General features: G+C 39.9%; 1 protein-coding gene across 4 annotated transcripts in view; it reads right to left on the reverse strand.

Moving 5' to 3' along the window:
* The window catches only part of XB5818699.L (provisional ortholog of coiled-coil domain containing 50 L homeolog), a 77,173-nt gene that overhangs the window by 16,140 nt on the left and 36,929 nt on the right, over positions 1-24,104 (reverse strand). For all 4 annotated transcript variants that reach the window (XM_018226099.2, XM_018226098.2, XM_041569383.1 and 1 more), the window contains exon 5: positions 22,057-22,147. In XM_018226099.2, the coding sequence (XP_018081588.1) occupies positions 22,057-22,147 (91 nt within the window). The remainder of the gene's footprint in view (positions 1-22,056; positions 22,148-24,104) is intronic.

The following is a 24,104-nucleotide window of genomic DNA, read 5'->3' on the forward strand; positions in this document are numbered from 1 at the left end:
ACACGGGCCAATAAGCTGCTGACTCGGTCTGTCGGCAGCTTTTATCGGCCCGTGTATGGCCGCCTTTAGTCATAGCTCTGGGCTCAGATTACAGCAGGAAGGGGAGGAGGGAGGGGAGAGGAGCAAACTGAGCATGCTCAAGGCCGGGCCTGGAGGTTTAAGCTGAAATAGGAAGTCTGATACAGAAGTCCATGTGTACACAATAGAAGGAAAAAAAAACAGGAAATTGTTTCATTACTTACCGTAATTTCTGTTTCCTGGTCACCTTCCATGGCAGCATTCACCAATGGGTTAACTCCTCCCTTCAGGCCAATGGACAGGAACCTCCCCTAGCAAGATAAAAGAGCCCGCCCCTCTCATACTCACTGTCTTAGTTGAAAAGCTTGTCCAGCAGGGTGGGACATTCCTTGGTGAATGCTGCCATGGAAGGTGACCAGGAAACAGAAATTACGGTAAGTAAAGAAACAATTTCCTGTTTTCCTTGTCACCCATGGCAGCGATTCACCAATGGGAACTACCAAAGCTAACAGGGAGGGACTTCACACAAAAATGCAGTAAACATAACACTTTTATTCAGTAACATTTACAACAGCTTGAAGAACTTTTCTCCCAAATTTTGCTTCCTGGGAGGAAAGGATATCTAATTTATAGTGCTTGATGAACGTATAAACTGACGACCATCTTGCAGCTCTGCAGATTGCTTCTGGCAATGCCCTGGCTTCCATCGCCCAGGAACTTGCTAATGCCCGAGTTGAATGGGCTTTTAACCCCAGAGGAACCTTCTTGCCTGCGGAATTGTACGCCTTCGCAATTGCTGCCACAATCCAGGAACTTATTGTCTTCTTGGACGGAGCTTTGCCCTTTCTGAATCCGCCTGGAATGACGAACAAATGTTCAGATTTTCTCCATGACTTTGTCCTCTCCAAATATATTGTGAGAGCTCTGACCAAGTCTAGCTTATGCCACTGCTTCTCCTTCTCTGTCTTTGGATGGACAAAAAGAAGGAAGGGATACCTCCAAATCCATGTGGAACTTCGAGATGACTTTCGGCAAAAAAACTTAAAAGCAGGCCTAAGCACAACTTTATCTTTAAATATAATTGTGAATGGTTCCACAGCCGATAGTGCAGCTAGCTCACTCACTCTACATGCTGATGTTATGGCCACTAACAAGATAACCTTCAGAGTAAGATTCCAATTTGAAACATCCTCCAGAGGTTCAAAAGGTGGTTTTGTCAGTATGTCTAAGACAAACGGCAAATCCCAAGGTGGTGAATATCTTCGTATGTGAGGTTTAACCCTCTTCAAGGCATTGAAGAATCTTTTCACTAGAGGATCAACTGCCCAAAGTTTTCATGTTAATGCTGAGATGGCTGACACTTGCACTCTAAGGGTATTCATGTGCAGACCCTTCTCATATCCAGAAAAAAGAAAATCCACCACCATCGATGCTGTAGTAGAACAGGGATCCTGGCCCTCTAAAATGAAAAATTGTACAAACTTATCCCAAATCTTGTAGTACTGTGACGATGTAGAAGTTTTTCTTGATTTTAGTAAGAAATCTATCACCTTCTCTTTACAATTCAATTTTTTCATTTCCTTCCTCTCAACCTCCATGCCTTCAAGGCTAGATGGTCCTCTACGTGGAACTGAAACATTCCCTGGGATAGCCAACCTTGAAACCTTGGGATTTCTTTGGGTTCTCCCAGAGCCAATTTGTGAAGCAACGGAAACCATGGTCTTCTTGGCCAATATGGTATCACTACTATAGCATTGGCTGATTCCCGGTCTATCTTTTTTAGAACCTTCCAGATGAGGGGAATTGGTGGGAATACATAAATCAACCCTCTTGACCAGTCTTGTCTCAGACCATCCACAGCTACTGCCTCTTTGCATGGGTACCTGGAAAAAAACTTCTGACATTTCCTGTTTTGAACGGTTGCCATGGCGTCCACCTCTGGAACTCCCCACGTATCTATCAAGTCTTGAAAGATGTCCTTGTGAAGACTCCATTCTCCCGGGTCTACTATACTGCGACTTAAGAAGTCTGCTTTCAGATTTTCGATCCCAGGAAGATGTACTGCTGTCAGATTCTCCAACCAAACTTCTGCCCACTGGAAAATAGTTTCTGCCTCCTGCAGTAACACCAAGCTTCTTGTGCCTCCTTGCTTTTGTATATAGGATACTGCTGTGGTGTTGTCTGAAAAGACTTTCACACTTTTTCCTCTTAGCTGATCTGCGAAGGCTAACAGGGCTTTTCCTACTGCCCTTAACTCTAGGATATTTGAGGACACTTGTCTCAAATCCCAAGAACCTTGCACAAACAAATCTCCCATGTGTGCCCCCCAGCCGATGCCTGACGCGTCTGTTGTAACGGCTGTCCATTCTGGTTCTCTTAGCTGGGTACCTTTTTGCAGATTGTTTGCCACACACCACCAGCTTAGGTCTTCTCTTAGATCTTCTGTTATCTCTAAGATCTTCTTAAGTTTTCTTGAGGACACCTCACTCGTCTCAGCAAGAAGTTTTGTAGTGGTCTGGAATGCCATCTCGCCCACTTTACAACTTGGATTGTTGATGACATCAAGCCTAGAATCCTTAGACAATGTTTCACCGATACTATTCCCTGACTTCTGAAATTTTCCACTGCCAGTATTATCTTTTCTTGCTTCATGACCGGCAAGCTCACCAAATTTTCCTGTGTCTGAAATAATGCCCCTAAAAAGACAAGGGATTTTGTAGGTATCAGATTGCTTTTCTCCATGTTCACAATCCATCCATGTTCTTGAAGAAACTCCAGGACTTTCTTTGTGTGCGACTCTGCTTCTCTCTGTGTTCTCGCTGTTACCAGGATGTCGTCTAAATAATGAAACACCGAGATTCCTATCTTCCTTAATTCGGCTATCAAGGTTACTAGAATCTTGGTGAAGACTCTTGGAGACTGTGACAGGCCAAAAGGGAGACATTTGAACTGAACGTGAACCTGCCCCACTGCAAACCTTAGATATTTTCTGTGGTCTTGGTAAATTGGAACGTGAAAATAGGCGTCCTTCAAATCTATGTTTGTGAGCCAATCCCCAATCGAAATTGCCTGGATGACTGAAGATTCCATCTTGAAACTTCGTTTTTGTAGAAATTTGTTTAGCTCCCTCATGTCCAATACTGGCCTCATAGCTCCTGAGGCTTTCTTTACTTGAAACAGTCTTGAATAAAAACCTCTTCTCTTCTCGTGCAGAGGGACTGTTTCTATTGCGTCTGATGCCCATAGCTGATCCATGTATTCCTGGACCAGACTTTGAACTTCCTCGGATTTTCTGAAAACTGAAATTAGAAAATGATCCTTCTTCGGACTTTTTGCAAACTCTAACGAAAAACCTCTTTCTAGAGTGTCGCATACCCAGCGATCTTGAACATCTCTGACCCAGACTTGAGCAAATTGTGCCAACCTGCCACCTACTCTTATCTGAGCCAGGGTACCCTCATTGCTGCTGTGCTGAGGAGGTGGAAGAAGAGAAACCTCTGGATCTTTTGGAACTTCCTCTCGTGTTCTGACGTCCTGATCTCCATGACGACTGTCTATAGAACTCCCTTCCAGGTTTGTACTGTCTGGATGATCTGAAAGATCTTTCTTTATCTCTGTGAAAAGGTGTTTCATATCTCACCCTCTTGTTTCTATTCTCTTGAGGTAAAAACACACTCTTTCCTCCAGAGACCTTTTTGATGATCGTATCCAACTTTTCACCAAACAGCATCTCCCCTTCAAACGGAAGCTGGCATAAATTGGTTTTTGAGGCTGCATCTGCCGACCAAGGTTTAAGCCAGAGAGCTCTCCTTGCTGCTACCGACAATGCCATGGATCTTGCCAAGAGATGAACCAGATCAACTGATGCCTCCGACATGAAATCTACCGCCAGTTTGCAGTCAGCTAGCATCTCCAACAGTTTAGGCCTCTTCACGTTGGAAGATATTGCTTCCTCTACTTCCGCCAGCCACACCTTCAAAGCCCGGGAGACTGAAGTCAATGCTACTGCTGGTCTGCAGGCTGCACCTGCCGCAACAAAAGATTTTTTTAGATTAAACTCAATTCTTTTTTCCATCGGTTCACGAAACACTGCAGCATCATCTACCGGCAAAGTGGTTTTCTTAGCTAATCTTACGACTGCTGCGTCCACCTTAGGTGGTGTATCCCAACACCTTGCATCTTTCTCTTCAAAAGGATACTTCTTCAGAAATTTCCCCCCTGTTTGGGGTCTTTTCTCAGTTTTCTTCCATTCTGCTAAAATGATCTCTTCTATTGAAGCATGAACTGGGAAGAATATTGACCTTTTCCTAAGAGAAGGAAATAATTTGTCAGCAGAGGATAACTTGGCTGGCTCCAAAGGAAACGTGAGTGTCTGCCGAACTGCCTTTATCAGCGGCTCTATGACTGCCAAATCAAAATTAGACTCTTCATCCATCTCAATTTCGCCTTCCTCTGAACCTAAAGGAGAATCTATTTCAGAATCTGAAAGTTCTCCCTCTGAAACCTCTGATAAAGATTCTGTTTGTCTTGCATAAGCATGTCTTGCTCTTTTTTTAGATGTAGCCACCTCCTGGAAACCTTGTACTACTGCCTGTTTTATTACTGCAGCCAAAGAATCTACAAGTGCTTGATTCCCTTGGGAAGATGAGGCTCCTACATCCTCTTGAACTTGTGTTGGAGCTGTTTTTTCTGGCGTTTTATCTTTTTTCTCAGCGGCAGGAAGGCTGTTCAATGACAAAATAGATAAATGCATTAGCCCCCTGCAATCTCTCTCTCTCTCTTATTGGAGTTTTTTTTTTTTTTTTTTTTTTATACCTTTTTCCTTTGGGGTGAGGCAGCTTGCCCGGCATTCCTGAATCCATTAACGTGCTGTATCTGAAGAATCAGGTTTCTGTGAAGTTCTTTGCAAATGGCTGCCAACAGGAAGCTCACTCCCTTATAAACTCAGCCAGAAGATATGTAGAAACAATAAACCACAAGGTTACCCTGGTTATATGCCTTGAAATATACATGGCCCAGTGATTTTCGCCATCCCTGGCGTTTTCGGCGCCAAAATCAGCCAGCTTGAACTTTTTCCCAAAAGTAAAATGGCGTCCAAGGCTTCCGCCATTACAGTTGCGCTCCTAAGCGCGTCATTCTGCTGCCCGACCGGAACTCCAACCGGCACGTCACTGCGTCTCATACGCGCTGACGTCACTTCCGGGTACACGCGAGCATGTCGCTTCCTTGTGTACCCGCGCTTCCTAACCCGCACAGGCGGGAGTTAAGCCCAGGCCCTCGGTCACTCCTGCAACCTCTCAGCCTTCCCTCGCTAACCCCAGCTAAGGGGGCGCAGCGGGACTTCCAACACAGTAGGGGGGATTAAAAGAGAGAGAGAGCCCCCCTGCTGCTGGGAACACTGCGTCTGCACGCTCCTTGACTCCATCAGCCCAGGACAGGATAAAAAAAGACAGTGAGTATGAGAGGGGCGGGCTCTTTTATCTTGCTAGGGGAGGTTCCTGTCCATTGGCCTGAAGGGAGGAGTTAACCCATTGGTGAATCGCTGCCATGGGTGACAAGGAAATGTGGTGTTTCTTTTGACAGTGGACTCAGAGCAGCATTACTTTGAGGGTTTACTGGTGTATTTATATAGACGTTTCTGAAGTAAAGCTTACTTAATTTTAGCCCTTCCTTGTCCTTTAAAGAGAGGAGGGGTGAGAACACTGGCTGATAAAACTTGTACTATATACATTATATGCAAGTCAATGGCTCTGGGGCCCACCTAATCACGGAGATAGTTTCCTTTCTGCATCTGATGGAACAACCTAACTTCAATGAGCAATCAGAACTCAACATATGAACATACACAAGCCCTATTTAGCACTGAAATATTTCTCTTCTGAGAGGCCACTATTGTTGGAATAGTAATGATGTTATATGACCATAGAGACCTCCTTTTACTCTGCCATGTGCTTTATAAGGTGTTGGCTCATAACTAAATGTATTGATTAGATAGAACACACATGCTCCCACATTTAATATAAGGCAGAAGCAGTAACCTATGGCAACTAATAAGATTATTGTATTTAAACAGGTGACTAGTAAACTACCTGCTGATTGGTTGCTATTGGTTACTAATCCTGGGCAAACTAAGTGCCTTTTATTACATAACCCCAATGGTGTTTACTCTGCTTGTAGAAAAATACTGATGGAGAAATTGCAGATGCGTCTCTGTACCAACCCGATTATTGCCACCACCCCCTTTTTTTAACTCTTTATTTTATTGTTTTATTATTATTATTTTTTTACAAATAATAGAACAGAATAGAGAATGAAAAGAAAACCAAATGGGAAACAAAAACAAGCAAAATTGTGGAAATAGTTATTCAAGTGCAATAAAATTTCACAGTATTACAAAATTTCACAGTATTACAAAATTTCACAGTATTACAAAATTTCACAAGGTGCAATCAAACTTCACTTCACATTATGGAATGGGGGTACAAGGTGACTTTACCCGTTATTGTCAATTTAGCATGTTTGGGACTTAGATGGCTTGATGTAGATAAAATAAAATTGGGCCCTAGCCAGGGAGCATGTTGTGTATTCTTCCATTCTCTTTCCCTCAAAAACAACAGATTTTATGGACATCAAAACTTTGCGTCGTTCATGCGGATGTGTGAGGGGCCATTCTCTGTTTCCACTTTAAGCATATAAGTCTCCTAGCAGCTGTAAGTATGTGGGCCATATCCCCTTTATCACCGTTCCTCACTCATTTTCTTTTAACATTCATGCTCTTCCTTGGAATCCTTTGGACTTCCATACACTCTAAATCTCATCTTCCTCCAGTCATTAATCAAGAGACAGTCCAGTTAAACCCATGACTATAAGTGCAATTATTTCCATGGGTTTGGCATGTGCAACACCACCACTGACACGACTAAGCAAAAGTGAATGCAAAACCAACACATTGGGCATCAGGGATGGGCATAGATACTTATAATAAATATGTTTAACCACAGGTGCCACATGGAGGCTGACCACACGTAAACTTCCCTTTTAAAGAAAATATATAGAGTAAATAAACACTTACAGGAAAGCTGGGTCCTGCCCATAAACAAAGCAGAAGAGAGTAGGGTAGACTTAGTTATATCTGTGTAACACAACAGTCATATGTTGTAGTCAGCTGCATCTTGTGACCATGGGGCAAGACATGTGATTATTATGTTCCAGCAGAAAAAGAACCAAGGTGGCAATTAAATGTCTGATGGTATTCATGCTTGGTTGAAAAGTGCCAGTATGGTGCCTCTAGTACAAACATAACATAGCAAAGGGCTGTTCTTCTGCTCCTAAGATACTACAGCCTTATGTTCATAAATCTACAGCTCCTGTTGTCCCCAGTGACTTAAAGGAGAACGAAAGGCTAAAACTAAGTAAGCTTTATCAGTAAGGTCTATATAAATATACCAGTAAACCCTCAAAGTAATGCTGCTCTGAGTCCTCTGTCAATAGAAACACTGGATTTCTTTCCTTCTATTGTGTACACACGGGCTTCTGTATCAGACTTCCTGTTTTCAGCATAAACCTCCGGGACAGGGCTTGAGCATGCTCAGTTTGCTCCTCTCCCCCTCCCTCCTCCCATCCCTGTTGTAATCTGAGCTCAGAGCTGTGAGAAGGGAGAGACTGGGAGAGGCAGGAAGTGATGTCACACCAAGCTTTACATGGCAGCTTCTATTCTAAACAAACAGAGACACTGTCTATCAGAGCCGGGCCAAGGTATTTTGGCACCCTAGGCGAGTCCTTCAATCGCCCCCCCCCCCATGGTTCTGTATTACCATTGTGAATTCTCACAACAAATGTTATTATTCAGTAAAACCAAAACATAATTTTCAGTTGGATAATTTTATCATGTTTTATCAGCAGTATTTAAATAAACAAAGTGCAAACACGCCTAAGTGGAATATAGTAGAATCCCCATATTAAGCTTTTCAGGGGTATAATGGTGAAAAATCAGAGAAATTTATTATACATTATATATTGGTGGAACCTCAGAAAAGCAGTGAAATGTGGCAAAACTTAAAATCAGGGTATGATTGTCATAAAAAAAAATCAGGGTATGATTGTCTTAAATCAGGGTATGATTGTCATCATCCAGCCAAATAAATATAATCCCCCATCCTGATTGCCCCATGTACCTGTACCAGCAGTCATCCTCCAGCCAAATAAAATGTGCGCTCCTCCCTGATTGCCTCATCTACCTGTGCCAGCAGCAGCCAATGACAAAAAAATTGCAAAGTTCTGTCTCTTTATCCAACACGAGTAACACCAGTGCACCAGGTCTCAGCCTCCTCTCCCATCATCTATGATAATGACGTACGCACGCGCAGCCGCATACAGCGCATGCGCACACTGCAATGGCTCTGGCCTGCAAGAAAGGGGATCGAGAGCGCAAAGGAAAATAAAAGTGTGCGCGTCATATGGAAATCAGGACTGGGGCGGCCAAAAAGGTTAGGCAGCACTTGCTTAAAGTTAAAAACCATAAAGGTCAAGTAAAAACGCAAAAAGAATTCTCCTATTTGCGCCCCCTGTTGACTGCGCCCTAGGCAGGTGCCTATCCTGCCTACCCCTAGTTCCGGCCCTGGTGTCTATATATGTTTACTCAGGTATGGTAAAGCATTTTACAGAATTAATATAGTGTTCTAGCTTGCACTATTGTGGCTTATCTGTTGGCAATAAACTGTCTTGGAGCTTTCCTTCTCCTTTAAGGCAATACAATCAGTTGGGGGTGCCTAACAATTGGTGCCCCCAAGTGCAGGATGACTTTCCTTCTCCTTTAAGGATTTGTTTTTGAGCAAAGCAAGAGACTAGGTAAAGGTTTCCAAGAAGTATATATCGGGATAGCGGTGTACCCGTGGAGGATTGGATGCATTCTACTATACAGCTGTGGCAGTGCGGGGAACGTTCCTATTAATTCAAGACTAGGTAAAGGCTAGATACGTATGTACAACCCGATCCTTCATGGAAGTGCTTGCTTTGTAGCTTTAACATGACTAATTCCCTTTCAAGGAAACCAGCTGGATTAGAGGAAATGATATCAAACCATTCTATTCATGCTTTTTGCTTAAATCCAATAAACACTTTTCCAGAATTTCAAGAAGAAAGGCTATTGGTTTGTCCCAGGAAATACACACCAACTGGAAATTCCAAGTGAGTACGTAAAAAGCACCCTTCAATGCAAAACAGCTCTCGGCCCGATGATGTGCTCAGATATTCACGAATTAAGCGCAATTTGCTTTTCTTTTAGCTTTGAATACATGAGTATCTCTGATTCCAGTGTATAATTCACAATTACTGGTATTGCTAAGGTTACTGAGCTCTCTAACTCCCACTGATGCACAGGGTGAGACAAGCAGAACTGTTTAATTTCTACTCCCTATTTCCTGTGTTTTGATGGTATGTCAGATTAAAAAGGTCTTCCACCCCCAGGGGAAATTCAGAATGACCTTTATGTTTTTTTTGCGAGGGTGCAAGTGTGACTGGGCGCAGTGTAAGTTGGAATAACATGAGACTGATGCGCATGGTGCTAAAATGAAAGTCGTGTGCTGCATAAGTAGAGCTGGAAATCCCCTCTCTGGGTCTGTACTAAAGTGTTATCATTATATGAACAATGGTACACATCATCTGAAACAGAAGCAACTGTTGAAGGGGTTGTTCACAATGAAATTAACTTTTAGTATGGTGTAGAGAGTGTTATTCTGAGACAATTTGCAATTGGTTTTTATTTTTTATCATTTGTGGTTTTTGAGTTATTTAGCTTTTTATTCAGCAGCTCTCCAGTTTGCAATTTCAGCAATCTGTTTGCTAGGGTCCAAATTACCCTAGCAACCATGCACTAAATGGAATAAGAGACTGGGATATAAATAGGAGAGGGCCTGAATAGAAAGATAAGTAATACAGAGTAACAATAACTCTGGATAACAGATCCCATACCTGTATTATTAAAGTGAAAAAGGAAATCATTTTTAAAAATTTGGAATTTTTGGATAAAATGGGGTCTATGGGAGATGGCCTTCCCGTAATTCACAGCTTTCTGGATAACAGGGTTCCAGATAACAGCTACTATACCTTTCTTGTCATCACCAGGGCTGTATAGCAGCTACTATTCGGCAGTCGGGCTGGAGGAAATTTGCTTTTTTAAAAGTAATTACTCTATTTACCATATAGGTACATGTGGGCTGCCCCCTTAAAGCTGCTTCCCTGGGCATGGGCCCACAGCAGAGACGTAACTACAGAGGAAGCTTAACCTGTGGCTGCAGGGGGCCCAGGAGGAATATGGGCCCTATATGCATTGTATTTATATACAATTTCAATAAATATTGATAAAATAAGTTAAAGGAAAACTATACCCCGCGAACAATGTAGGTCTCTATAAAAAGACTTTGCATAAAACAGCTCATGTATAAAACACTGCTTCATGTAAATAAACCATTTTCATAATAATATACTTTTTTAGCAGTATGTGCCATTGGGTAATCATTATTAGAAAACTGCCATTTTAAAATACAAGGGCCGCCCCCTAGGATTCACAGTGCATACAAACAAACCATACATGTTAGGTCACATGAGCCAATTAACAGACAGAGTTCTGTCTTTTTCTTCCACACTTCTTCCTGTTACAGTTAGAGCTGCAGTATTTCTGGTCAGGTGATCTCTGAGACAGCACACAGACCATCACAAAATAGTGGCTCAAGGCAAGAGATGTAAAAGGGCAATATTTAATTAAATATATATTCCAGTTTGGATTCTTTAATTTGTCACTTAATATGATATAAACTAGCTCTTGCTTAAATATTCATTTTGGTGGTAAAGTTTTCCTTTAAAACATTTTGGGGGCTTGAAATAAAATTTGCTGTGGGGACCAGTAATATCTTATTACACCACTGGCCCACAGGTGCCAATATAGTAGCTATGGCCCTGGTCAGTGGTCACCACACCTATATTAATAAATCTGATGAATTAACTATGCCATCAGTTTACATCGAGGCTTTTGACTACAGACACAATTGCTCGGCTTATATATAGTTATATAGTTAACTGATTTTTGGCTCCACATTATAACCCCTTTACAAATAAGAGGGATTTTTTTTTAGCAGCATTAATAAGATCCAGGAACATGGATTTTTTTAAACCAAGCATAAATGAACTCTATACTGTTTTCGCGGAGTTATGAATTCTATAGAATTATTTTTTTTACTTTGATTAGTGTATTATTTATTGAAATATTAATAAGACTATGAATAATATAGGATATTGGATTTACAGATGAAGTGGTATGTGATATATGAAGTGACTGGTATAACATGAACAAGTGATAACCGATAAGATGCATTTGCACAATGAATTGAAAACCTTCTTTCTTTAAAGGGGTGGTTCACCTTTAAGGTAACTTTTAGTATGTAATAGTATGGCAAATTCGAAGCAACTTTTCAATGGTTTTCATTATTTATTTTTTATAGTTTGATAATTATTTCCTTTTTTCTTCTGACTCTTTGCAGTTTTCAAAAGGGTGTTGCTGACCCCTTCTAAAAAGTAAATGCTCTATATTCTATAAGGTCATAAATGTATTGTTATTGCTACTTTTTATTTCTCATCTTTCTAGTAAGGTCCCCTCCTATTCATATTCCAGTCTCTTATTCAAATCAATGCATGGTTGCTAGGGTAATTTGGACCCTAGCTACCAGATTGCTTAAGATGCAAATTGCAGAGCTGCTGAATAAAAAGCTAAATAACTCAAAAACCTTAAATAACAGAAAATGAAAACCGATTGCAGATTTTCTCAGAATATCACTCTCTACATCATACTAAAAGTTGTCTCCAATGTGAACAACCCTTTTAAAAATAAATGAGAACAGCCAAGAATTAGAAGCTTTCCTACTGACAAGAATTACAATCACATTACAGAAAAATACCACAAGAGGGCAGCGAATGAGCAGTTTGGCCTTCCCAACAAAATATACAGAAAGTATCCGGATGGGATTTCTCAGTACAGGTATGGGATCTGTTATATGGAAACCAGTTATCCAGAAAGCTCCGAATTACACAAAGGCAATTTCCCATAGACTCCATTTTATCCAAATTTTTAAAGATGATTTCCTTTTTCTCTGTATTAATAAAACAGTACCTTGTACTTGATCTAAACTAAGATATAATTAATCCTTATTGGAAGCAAAACCAGCCTATTGGGTTTATTTAATGTTTACATGATTTTGTAGTAGTCTTAAGGTATGAAGATCCAAATTACAGAAATATCTGTTATCTGGAAAACCCCAGGTCCCAAGCATTCTGGTTAACAGGTCCCATACCTGTATATTTAGGCATATATTCAGATGTTTGTGTAAAGGAGAAAATATGTACTTTATAAGGTGCAACTTTATGCATAAAACTCACTGTAAATTAAAGAAAAAGCACTGAACAAAAAATGTGTTAGGATTTTGGCAAAGTGGCAAGTGACTTGAGCATTAAAATTTACCCGTATTTAGGCCTGTCTTTGGAGAATGAAAAGTGGGAATAGGCCACAGTTTTTTGCCTCTCAATTGACAAAGCATATCTTAATATCAAAAAAATATGACTTTAGTTTTTAATGTCACCAGATGACTGACCATTGACTGATTCATGCACTCAAGACTTTGTAGCCCCAGCTTTCCAAGGAACCTTCTCTCTTTCAGCCAATCAATGTGCCTGCTTTTCCTCAAGGGCATCCATTACACAGAAACCCAATATTTAGAAAGCTCTAAAATGCAGCGCCATCACTTCCCAGATAATTCTGTTTTGCTTGATTTACTTTTTCTCCATAATAAGATGGTACCTAGTACTTTGACTAAAAGGGTTGTTCACCTTTGAGTTAACTTTTGTACAATGTACAGAGCGATGATCTCAGACAATATGCAATTGGTTTTAATCTCTTATTATTTGTGTTTTTTCAGCAGTCTAGTTGCTAGGGTCAAAATTACCCTAGCAACAATGCATTTGACTAGGAGACTGGAATATAAATAGAAGAGGGCAGCTTTGAAAGGTGTGTAATAAGAACTACCAATAACAATACATTGGTAGCCTTACAGAGCATTTGTTTTTAGATGGGGTCAGTGACCCCATTTGAAAGCTGGAAAGAGTCAGAAGAAAGCGGCAAAAATTTAAAAAATATTAGAAAGAAATAATGAAAATGAAAAGTTGCTTAGAATTTGCCAATAAAAAACATACTAAAAGAAGGTGGACCACCCTTTTAGCATAATTGTAAAACTATTTTGCAGATGTGGCATCTCAGACTTGGCCAGACAAGTCTCATGAATGATGAATTAATTTAATGATGTTACACGGCCATAGCAGTTGCAGACACCCAGAGGCATCACTCACAGATCAGAACGAATTCTCAAGCTCTGGAGTGCCTAACCTGGCGGGTTGACTCCCGGGGCACTAATCGTTCTGGCCTTCTGGTTGGAGCCTAAGGCTGCTCAGCTAGTTATTCCAATCCTGACTCTCACCCCTATAGTGAGCTATCACAGATCTTTCCTAACACTGTCTTCTTCTTCTTCTTATATTATTATAATAATATTATTATTATTATACCCCGACTCTTCTGTCGCCAACCACCCCCTCCAGCAAGATAGGATCCACAGAAAGAGGCCAATCCCAAGTTTTTCCACGAAAATTTGTGTTGGTCAAAAATTTATTTTGTTTTTTAAAGAAAAAAACTTGAGTTTTTCAAGATTTATTATACACCGAACCTGAAAATAGCTTGAATCCGAAAATACACCATCTAAGACCTGTCAAGGTCATGTAGGAGTCAATGGCAGAGGTCCCTTGAACATTTGAAGATGTTCAGTGTTGGACTGGGACACCAGGGGCCCACCAAAATACCTTAGACCAGGGGCCCATCCTCAGTATTATTTTTTTTCTCCTCATTCAACCTCTATTCCCCTATTCTCTTTTCTGTACATACTATAATCTATTGTTCCATCTATTTAGCCCCTTTTGTTCTTATAGAAATAGGGAATGGCCATGAAATATGCCAAATGTTTACAAGCTGGAGGGCCCACTGACACCAGGGCCCACTGGGAGTTTTCCTGGTATTCCGGTGGGTCAGTCCGACACAGGATGTTAATAGTCTTCATGATGTTCAAGTTTTTTTCAGTGGGTTTCTTTTGCAAACTCGATCAATTCGAGTTTTCTTTTCTTCGAAACAATTCTGTTCTCTAAACAATTAGAGTTTTCAAGTTGTTTACCCTGAGCTCACTGAATCGAGTTTTTTTTTTCCAGTCAAGTTTTTTCTTAAATTAGAAAACATTCGAGTTCATTCAAGGTTTTAAGAAGCTCACATAATTCAACCTTTGATAAATAACCTTACTATAGGCTCGGTAGTTTTGAAGGAGCCCAAAGAAGAACATTTTCAACACAGGAAGCCCCACCCACAAACCACACAAAGATTCTCCGCACAATCCTCCCACAGTCTCATACTGCCAGCAAACCACAAACACAACTGCTAACTCCTTCCTCCCTCCCTAGTCTGTAACAGGAATGCTTGCTCTTTTCTTTCTCCTGCCTCCATGGCCAGGTATTCTTCATAGTCACTCATTCCCTGCTCTGTAATTTGCCTGGCCAGTCTATCCACCCTCTGTGCTAGACAATATGCATGGCCACTGCCTAAACCTTGCCTGCTCTGTAAAATTTCTGGGTGCTTCTTTCCAGCACCCTGCTCATATCATACCAACCCTGCCCAGGCTGCAAGATGTCACATGGCAGCACCTTGAGTAAATAATGACTTCCATAAGAGGGTTTAATTGTCTTCATCAGTTGCATGAAGGGAGAGAACATAACAGAACCTCTGAATCGACTAAGGGGCAGACTTATCAAGGGTCGAATTTCGAATTCATGGGAGTTTTTTTTAAAACTCCCATAAACTTGAAATTAAAAAAATCTAATTTTCTAAACTCGGGTGAATAGGATTGACCCGAAAAATTGATTCAAATTCGAATCGAATTTAATTAGTTTTGAAACTCGATTTGAGGTTTTTTTCTCTGGGAAGGAAGCTATTTGAAGTTGATTGCTGTCAGGAAGGCAGAAAACAACTTCAAATTGATCCCAGGATGTCTCCCATTGACTAAAACAGCAATTCGGCAGGTTTTAGGTGGCAAATAGTCGAATTTGAGTTCTAAAAGGGCCAGAGTATGATAAATCACGGTATTCTCTAGTCAAATTTGACAGTTTTGGCAATAAAAAAGAGCCTAGTGCTTGCTCTGTTGCGCAGGCGTGAAACTGCGCTATGGAAGCGCAATTATGGAAAAATATCCACAGCAGTCGGGGAGAGACAGGACCGGACAATGGGGTAGGCAACAGAGCAGGTACGTGCCTGGCGCCCCCCCATCTTTGCGCCCTAGGCACGTGCCTACTCTGCCTACCCCTAGTTTCGGCCCTGGCCTCTTCTGTCTAGCAAGAGAGAGGATCCACAGAAAGAGGCCAATCCCAAGGTTTTCTACTAAAATTCGTGTTTGGTCAAAATTCAATTCAGTTTAATTTTTGAGATTTATTATACCCTGACCCTGGAAATAGCTTGAATCTGAAAATACGCCATCTAAAACCTATTGAGTTCATGTAGAAGTCAATAGCAGAGGTTCCTTGAACCATTTGAAGATGTTTGTAGCCTTCATGATGTTCCAGTTTTCGGTAAGTTTCGCTCAAAAACACAATCAATTTAAGCGATTCGAGTTTTTTTTCTCTGAAAACTCAAAATCAATTAGAGTTTTCAGGTTGTTTACCCTGAACTGAATCTAGTTTTTTTTTCCATTCAACTTTTTTCTTAACTTAGGAACCATTCGAGTTCATTCGAGGTTTTAAAAAGCTCACATAATTCAACCTTTGATAAATAACCTTACAATAGGGTTGGTAGTGTTGAAGGAGCCCAAAGAAGAACATTTTTTAATGCAGGAAGCCCCACCCACAAACCACACTAAGCTTCAGATTCAGACCAGAACCTGTGAAACTAAGGGCCAGTGGCGTAACTAGACATTACTGGGCTCCACAGCAAATTATTTTTCAGGCCCCCAAAATGTCTAGAGGTTGATCTGGTTTAGCAATATTTATTGAAACTGTATATGAATTATGGCTTCATGGGACTCCTATACCTCCTGGGCCCTCCTGCAGCCGCAGGGTCTGTTTCCTCTGTAGTTACACCCCTGCTAAGGGCCACGTGCAAACAAAAATATAGGGACTATAGTAAGAAGAACAGATACCCAAGGTATGTGAAGATATGAGCACGGCATTTGATAAGCATCATTAGCTCTTTATCCAGCGCCTTCGAACATCTACATTAGTATGTGAATAATATTAACGGGCCCTGCCAAGCATCTCATAAGAACCAACAGCAGTGTTACTGTAACCAGTAACCACATTCAAAAATAAGAAAAAAAAAGAAAAAGTACAGTAATTTTCAAGAGAGCTTTTCCCAACAGTGACTCAAGTTCTGGTTAACCATTGTGGTCATGTTTCATGTCTGCTGGTACGGCAAACTCTACGCAGGGAGTTTCAATAGTTTAACCCAAAGGTCATTTTCACGACTTCCACACAAAAAACAAAAGCACGAAAAGTATATACTATAACTGGATGAAGTCGAATAATTTTATTTACTGCTGTCCCCTGCTGCGGTGCGAGAGTCGCGAGGGATTGAAGTAATTGCAGACTCTCTCGCCAGTGTGGTTAGCAGCTACATAATCAGTGTCACAGATGAAAAGACTGCCAGGAAAAAACATTACAGGAATGTAGCAAGTAAAGCAAGCAAGCGATGTTATAAAGATAAACGGGTTCCACTCAAAGCACATTTTACATTTTACTGCATTAAACGGCATATACACCCCAAAGCAAAATCTTGTCTAATGTACGAAATTATAAACTAAGCAATTTTCCAATAAACATTCATTAAAAAATAAAAATGGTTTTACTGTTATTTGCAAGTGCAATTTGCTACTAAAAGCATTATTTAGCGGTCTCTTTCTGCACTGTTGGTTCAGTCTCTTGAAACAATGTAGCAGAAGTCAGCCTTGGATGCTTATTCACAGGTCTGTGCTACATCGTTTCAAAAGTCAGAACAAGCAAGAGAAAACGTAGATGGTGCAAGCAACAGCAGCTTCATTTATAAATAACTTTTAAACTATTGACAATGTAATAAATCATTATTGCTATTATTATTATTATTATTATTATTATTATACATTGCTTATTTTTGCTTATATTATTATTATTATACATTCTTCTTTAGGTTTTTTTTTTTTTTTGGGTTACACCCAAAAAGTCTTATTCAGACTACTAGAATGTCATTTTATCTGAACTTTCTCTGTGTTTAACACATGACATTAGATTAACATGAATGGTGGGCAGAATATCAATTTCTGCACTGGCACCTCTCTCCTACACAGAGGGGCACATTTATACACGGTCGAATATCAAGGGTTAATTAACCCTCGAAGTTAAACCATTCGAAATTCCAATATCGAATTCCAAGGATTTATCACAAATACTTTGATCGATCGATCAAAGTAAAAATCATTCGATCGAACGATAAAATCCATAGAATCTAACAATTCGAAGGATTTTAATCGATCGATCAAAGGATTTTACTTCGATCAAAAAAAGCTGAGGAAAGTGATGGGGAAGGTCCCCCTAACATTGTACCTCAGTAGGTTTAAACTACCGAAGTAGGTAGTCAAAGTTTTTTTAAAGAGACAGTACTTCGACTATCGAATGGTCAAATAGTCGAACGATTTTTAGTTCGAATCGAAGTTGAGGGTCGAAGTACACAAAAAAATACTTTGAAATTCGAAGTTTTTTATATTCGAATCCTTCACTCGAGCTTAGTAAATGTGGCTCAGAGTGTGTTGCTATTTTATTATTACTAATGAATTTAATACCAAATAATTTTCAACATTTAAAAAAAAAAAAAATATATATATATATATATATATATATATATTATACACATATTTTTTTATACACATATATACACAAACACACACACACGATACAGGTATGGGGATCTGTTATCCGGAAAACCATTATCCAGAATGCTCTAAATTATGGAATGGCCATTTCTCATAGACTCCATTTTATCCAAATTTGTAAAAATGATTTCCTTTTTCTCTGTAATAATAAAACAGTAGTTTGTACCTGATCCAAACTAAAAAATAATTATGTGTCACCGGTGCTGTTTTATGTTTAGAACAGTTTAAATTAGATGGCATTTAAAAGCTTGCAAACAGTTGCTTTACAAAAACATACATTTCCTGTGAGTCCCAGTGTTTTTATGGCAAAAGTCAGACAAGTCACAACGTGGTTCCAGCTGCCTGTCTAGGGGAGGACACCGAAACAATTGCAGGAAGGGAAAGAATAATAAGTAGATAATCTTTCTGTTTTACAGCACAGTTAGATTTCAACTTCGGGGAGGAAATGGAAGACCGGACTGGATATTCGAGATACCTCTGTAAATTGCAACATACTCTCTTTGTAGATTTTATTTTATATGGAGCTTCATTTAAAGGGATAGTTAACTTTTAGTATGGTGACTGTACAGGGTGATATTCTGAGACAATTTGCAATTGGTTTCCATTTTTTTTTATTATTTGCCGTTTTTGAGTTTTTGAGCTCTCTGGTTGCTAGGGTCCAGATTACCCTAGCAACCACGCACTTATTTGAATAAAAACTGGAATTTGAATGAGAGATGGCCTGAATAGAAAGGTGTAATACAATGTAGCAATATATTCCACTAGTCATAGTGTATCAACGAAACCTCCCCTGATCTCACTTAATTCCTTACGTTTATGCCTGATCTCATCTGAGCATTTAGTAGATTTGTTAGTGTCATGTTCTTTGTTCTGGAACAACATCTGCAAGATCTAACTTTGTATTCTGGATTCTAGTGTGCTCCCACTGCAGAAAAAGAGGCTCCTTGTTGATTTCAAGGGAATTGGAGATGGGATTATCTACTAAGCAAAAGAAGTATTCATGTTGTGCATAAAAAGGCACTCCGCCATTGTTCCATCCATTGCTTGGGTCCGTACAACAGTATGGTATTACCTGTCCATCTTTTTGTGCCTACACGTGTTCATGTATACCTTTGCTTTAGAGGAAATGGGTTAACTTACAGCCACATGATGCCTACAAGTAATTGAATCCTTGTAACCAGCTCATTGTTTCCTCTAAATTCATTCTTGTAACAGCTTCATATTTTATTTGAAGTTCTGCATGGCCAAGGTGATTTGTGGTCATTCTGAGAATAAGCAGTTTTCTGCGCCCCTGCACATCATGCATGTAAGCCTTACAGCGCCAGGTCAGGGTCAGGGCCCCCTTATAATTTAAAAAAAAAAACTGTGGTGCCAGGGCCCCCCATAAAAGTTTTTTTTTTAAAAAAAAACATTGGTGGTCAGAGCCCCCCCTACAAGTTAAAAAAATAACTGGTGACCAGGGCCCCCCTATAAGTTTAAAAAAAAAAACATTGGAGCCAGGGCACCCATAAAAGTTTTTTTAAAAATCATTGGTGGCAGGGCCTATAGAGTATTAAAATAATACATTGGTGGCCAGGGGTTTAATAAAATAAAAAAACACACATTGGTGTTCACTAGAACTGAACTCATGGCTTCAGGACTTCAAGTTGGCTCCTTTCATGACTTTGGGTCTTTTCACAGCTTCAGGACTTCAAATTTGGCTCCTTGACTTTGAGTCTTTCCGCGGCTTTAGGACTAAAATTTCGCCTCCTTTCGTGACTTCGGTACTTCAAGTTTGGGACTTCAAATTCAGCTCCTTTTGTGACTTCAAGTCTTTTTGCGGCTTTAGGACTTCAAGTTTGGTTCCTTTCGTGACTTTGAGTCTTTTTGCTGCTTCAATACTTCAATTTCGTCTCCTTGCGTGACTTCGGCTCTTTTCGCAGCTTTGGGTCCTTTCGAGGACTTAAATTTTGTCTCCTTTGATGTCTTTGGCTCTTTTCGCGGTTTGGGACTTCAAGTTCGGCTACTTTCGTGACTTTGGCTCTTTTCGCAGCATCAGGACTTCGAGTTGGCTTCTTTTGTGACTTCGGGTCCTTTAGCGGTGAATTTTCACCAGCAAACACTCCACCACAGTTCACGCCACTTCGCCAGGTGTAAATTCGTTACCACTAAGCTAATTCACTAAAATGTGAAGTTGCGTCTCAGCAGCTGAACGCTGTCAAAATTTCACTAGCGTTAATTTGTCAGTGAGAGAATTTTTTAGCATTCAATTCTGCCTAGTGAAACTTCGTTAGTACACTTACGCTTAGGTCAATTTGGATAGGGTGGGTACATATAGGTCGTATAGACGTCTTTATTAGAGATGTTGGTGCAAATGCTTGAAGTGGCCACTTATTATTACAAATGTCCAAGGAAGCAAAATAAAGACAAAAGAGATCCTCTAATGCCCTAGACATAAGCCCACCCTAAACAAATGTGCCATGCCCCTCAAATGGTTAGAAATAAATGTTAACACAAAAATCTTTAATAGTTAGGACTTTTGAAGGCAAAGCCGCTTTAAAAAATGAAAGAACGCCAGCGTTTTTTTTTTTCAAAACATTTATGACTTTTCCGCACAGAGGATATGATGTCACTGACATAAGATTGAGGAAGATAAAGCTTCATCTTACCACTTCGCCAGGTCTAAGGTGGCGAGGGAAACTGGCAAAATAGGTAACGTTCTGTAAAAAACACACTTGAGTAACGATTGTTTGCCCAAGTGAAAATTTGCCTGGTGATAGGGTACAAAACTGCGCTAGCTACGGTCTCTTTCGCTAGCCAATTGTCCTCTACATCTGTTAGTAAACTGGCAATTTCTGGCAAATTTCACTAGCGACGGCCACTTAGCCCTTTAGTAAATCTGCCCCTAGATCTTGTAAATCTCACCTCAATTCAGTCTTAAATGGCTCAGAGTTCCATTTAAAGGGGTTTTTCACTTTTAAGTTAAATTTTAGTATGTTATAGAATGGCCAACTTTTCAATTGGTCTTCATTATTTTTTTTTATAGTTTTTTTTGTTATTTTGCCGCCTTCTTCTGACTCTTTCCAACTTTCAAATAGGTGTCACTGAACCCATCTATAATACAAATGCTCTGTAAGGCTACGAATGTATTGGTACTGCTACTTTTTATTACTCATCTTTCTAATCAGGTCTCTGCTGTTTATATTGTAGTCTCTTATTCAAATTAATGCAAGGTTGCTAGGGTAATTCGGGCCCTAACAACCAAATAGTTGAAATTGCAAACTGCAGAGCCTCTGAATAAAAAGCTAAATAACTCAAAAACCCACAAACAATAAAAAATTAAAACCAATTGCAAATTATCTCAGAATATCATTCTCTGGATCATACTAAACGTTAACTCAAAGGTTAACAACAGCCCGAAGTTACCAACTATTTCTTAAAACCTTCTGTTGTGGCCTGACCTGTTACTGCTGATCACTGACTGACCCTACCCTAGACTGTTTGTCTGTATGTGAACCATCAGTGCCTGCCTCAACTTGCATTCATCTGATATTGCTACTGTCACTGACCCCATCTAAAAATCAAATGCTCTGTAACGCTACAAATTTATTGTTATTGCAACTTTTTTATTACTCATCTTTCTATTCGGGCCTCTACTATTCTTAGTCCAGTCTCTTATTCAAATCAATACATGGTTGCTACAGTAATTCGGACTATAGCAAACAGATTGCTGAAACTGCAGAGCTGCCGAATAAACTAAAAAAACAAAAATAACCAAACATGAAAACCAACCGCAAATTGTCTAATAATATCACTCTCTACATCATACCAAAAGTTAATTTAAAGGTGAACAACCCCTTTAAGTTCAACTCCACTTAGCTTGTACTAAAGACCCTTTCTCTGTGCCCCAGGCACTTTACTTTTAATACCATGTAACATTACTGATAACATTACAAGCTCTGCATTGAGGGTTGATTCACTAGGCCTTTCAGCATAGAAACATAGTCTAGTCACACTGTACAATGGTTTCTCTTACCTTGTCTTCCTCTTCTCTCTGCAAGCACTCCTGGGCTTTTTTTTGGAGTTCTTCTTGAATGACACGAGCATATTCCGAGTCCAGTTCCTCACTGAGAATAAACACAATTTAATACAAGATAAACAGGTATTTTTAAAACATTAGCAGAGAGAAGCTCTATAAAAGTTTTTCACTGCCCTTTGTCTACAATTTACAGAAAAAAAGCAGAACTAGGTGAAGAAGTTTTAGCACCCAAGGCTTGCACTCTGTGCACCCACAGTCCCATCAACACAACTACAGTAATTCAGCAGTTTATTAGCCTGTGTATGGACCCTTACAAAAGCTTACCCAACTGATATCAACCCAAACATTTCCAGATATCTATAAAGCAGATTAGGAAATCCCATGAGATTAGGGGCGTCAAAGCATCTCCTTAGGGGTTGCCATAGGCATCTGTTATCATCCTTGCAGAACCCAACTGGATTTCTTTCGTAGAGACAAATTCAAAAATGAGGTATATGTATTAAGCATTTACAGACGCAAATTTTCTGTACAGGACCTCTGTGTAACCTCTTCACCTGCTTCACACACAGTTCTTTACAATGTTGACTTGTCCAACCACAGAGCTAGTTGCATAACTTTGCTAACAGTCATAGACAAGGCATGATGGCAAATATAAAGAAATCTCACTAAAGAATAACCACTGTATTTTAGTACTGTTGGATAATGTAATCATAGAGTTTGCTCTCAGTCAAGTGGCTCACAGAAAAAAACAAGACAAGTAACAGTAAATAGAAGCTACTTATTGGATGCCATGGGTTAATCGGAGCAAGATTGGAACTTTAGGAGAAATAGGAGAATGATCAGCCTTTTGGCAAGTGGAAATATGGGCAATTTTGGCACAACAGTATTGGTCCAAATCAAGCTCATCTGAAGCTTTGACGCAGGGACCAATATCAAAATCACATTAGGGGCCTGTGCAGCTCTGAGAGAAAAGGACCACACCCAAAGCCCGATGTGAGTTGCTCTCAATGTGTTAGTTCAATATTTGAGCCAAGAGCCAAGCCCCAATAAGAGATCAGTCAGGGAGCCTCATTCTAAGGATAACTGGGTCAGCAGTTAACACTGACCTGTGTATGGACTAGGAATGCACCAAATTCAGAATTCTGTTCAGGATTTGACCAGGATTTGTTTCAGTAAGATTCAGATTCAGCTGAATCCAAGTGCCTGGCCAAACCGAATCCAAATCCAAAAAAATTACGTGACTTTTCATCACACAAACAAGGAAGTAAGAAATGTTTTAACCCCGCGTTCTGCGTTTGGTTCTCTTTCTTCCCTATTTGCCTAATTTACATATGCAGATTAGGGTTAGGATTCAGTTCGGTATTCGGCCAAATCTTTCACAAAGGATTCAGGATTCGGCCAAATCCTAAAATAGTGGATTCGGTGCATCCCTAGTATGGACAGCTTTAGGCTATGAAAAATGTAAAAACCCTAACTCTTTCACACAGAAGGATGCCCAAAGAGTTAGACCATTTTCTGGGCACCGCCTATATTTTGCTTTCAGACTCTAGTGTGGCAATTTGTGCTAATTCTTTGTAAAATAGCTTATATGGGTAAGTTTACAATTCATTAATGATGTAAGGGAAAGAAAAATTAAGCATCGGGCTGATGATGACTAATAAATGCCTGTTTCATATGTAACGACATTGCTTGTTTTGTGCATTCAGAGAGGCAGAGACATCACTCTCTTTCTGAGAAGCTGTGTTTGTGTCTGAGTGCAAACCACTTACAGTAACGGCTAGCTATTTAATGGCATTTCATCCATCACATTAAAAAATAATAAGCGAATATATGTAGAATAATATGTAGATGGGTACATGCAGGCAGAGGTATTGTCCAACTTGGCCAGCTTTCATTTAACGCCAAAATGGGAATATGTGCTTGTACATACGCACCTAGTTTTGTTCTTTACAAATACAGTTACTAAACAACATACGTACATCTTTACCTACGACAATTTTAAAATAAATAATCACCCTAACACCCAGGATAATAAAGACTGTGCC

This window comes from Xenopus laevis, chromosome 7L (assembly GCF_017654675.1).
Source record: "Xenopus laevis strain J_2021 chromosome 7L, Xenopus_laevis_v10.1, whole genome shotgun sequence".
Classification (NCBI taxonomy): Eukaryota; Metazoa; Chordata; class Amphibia; order Anura; family Pipidae; genus Xenopus; species Xenopus laevis.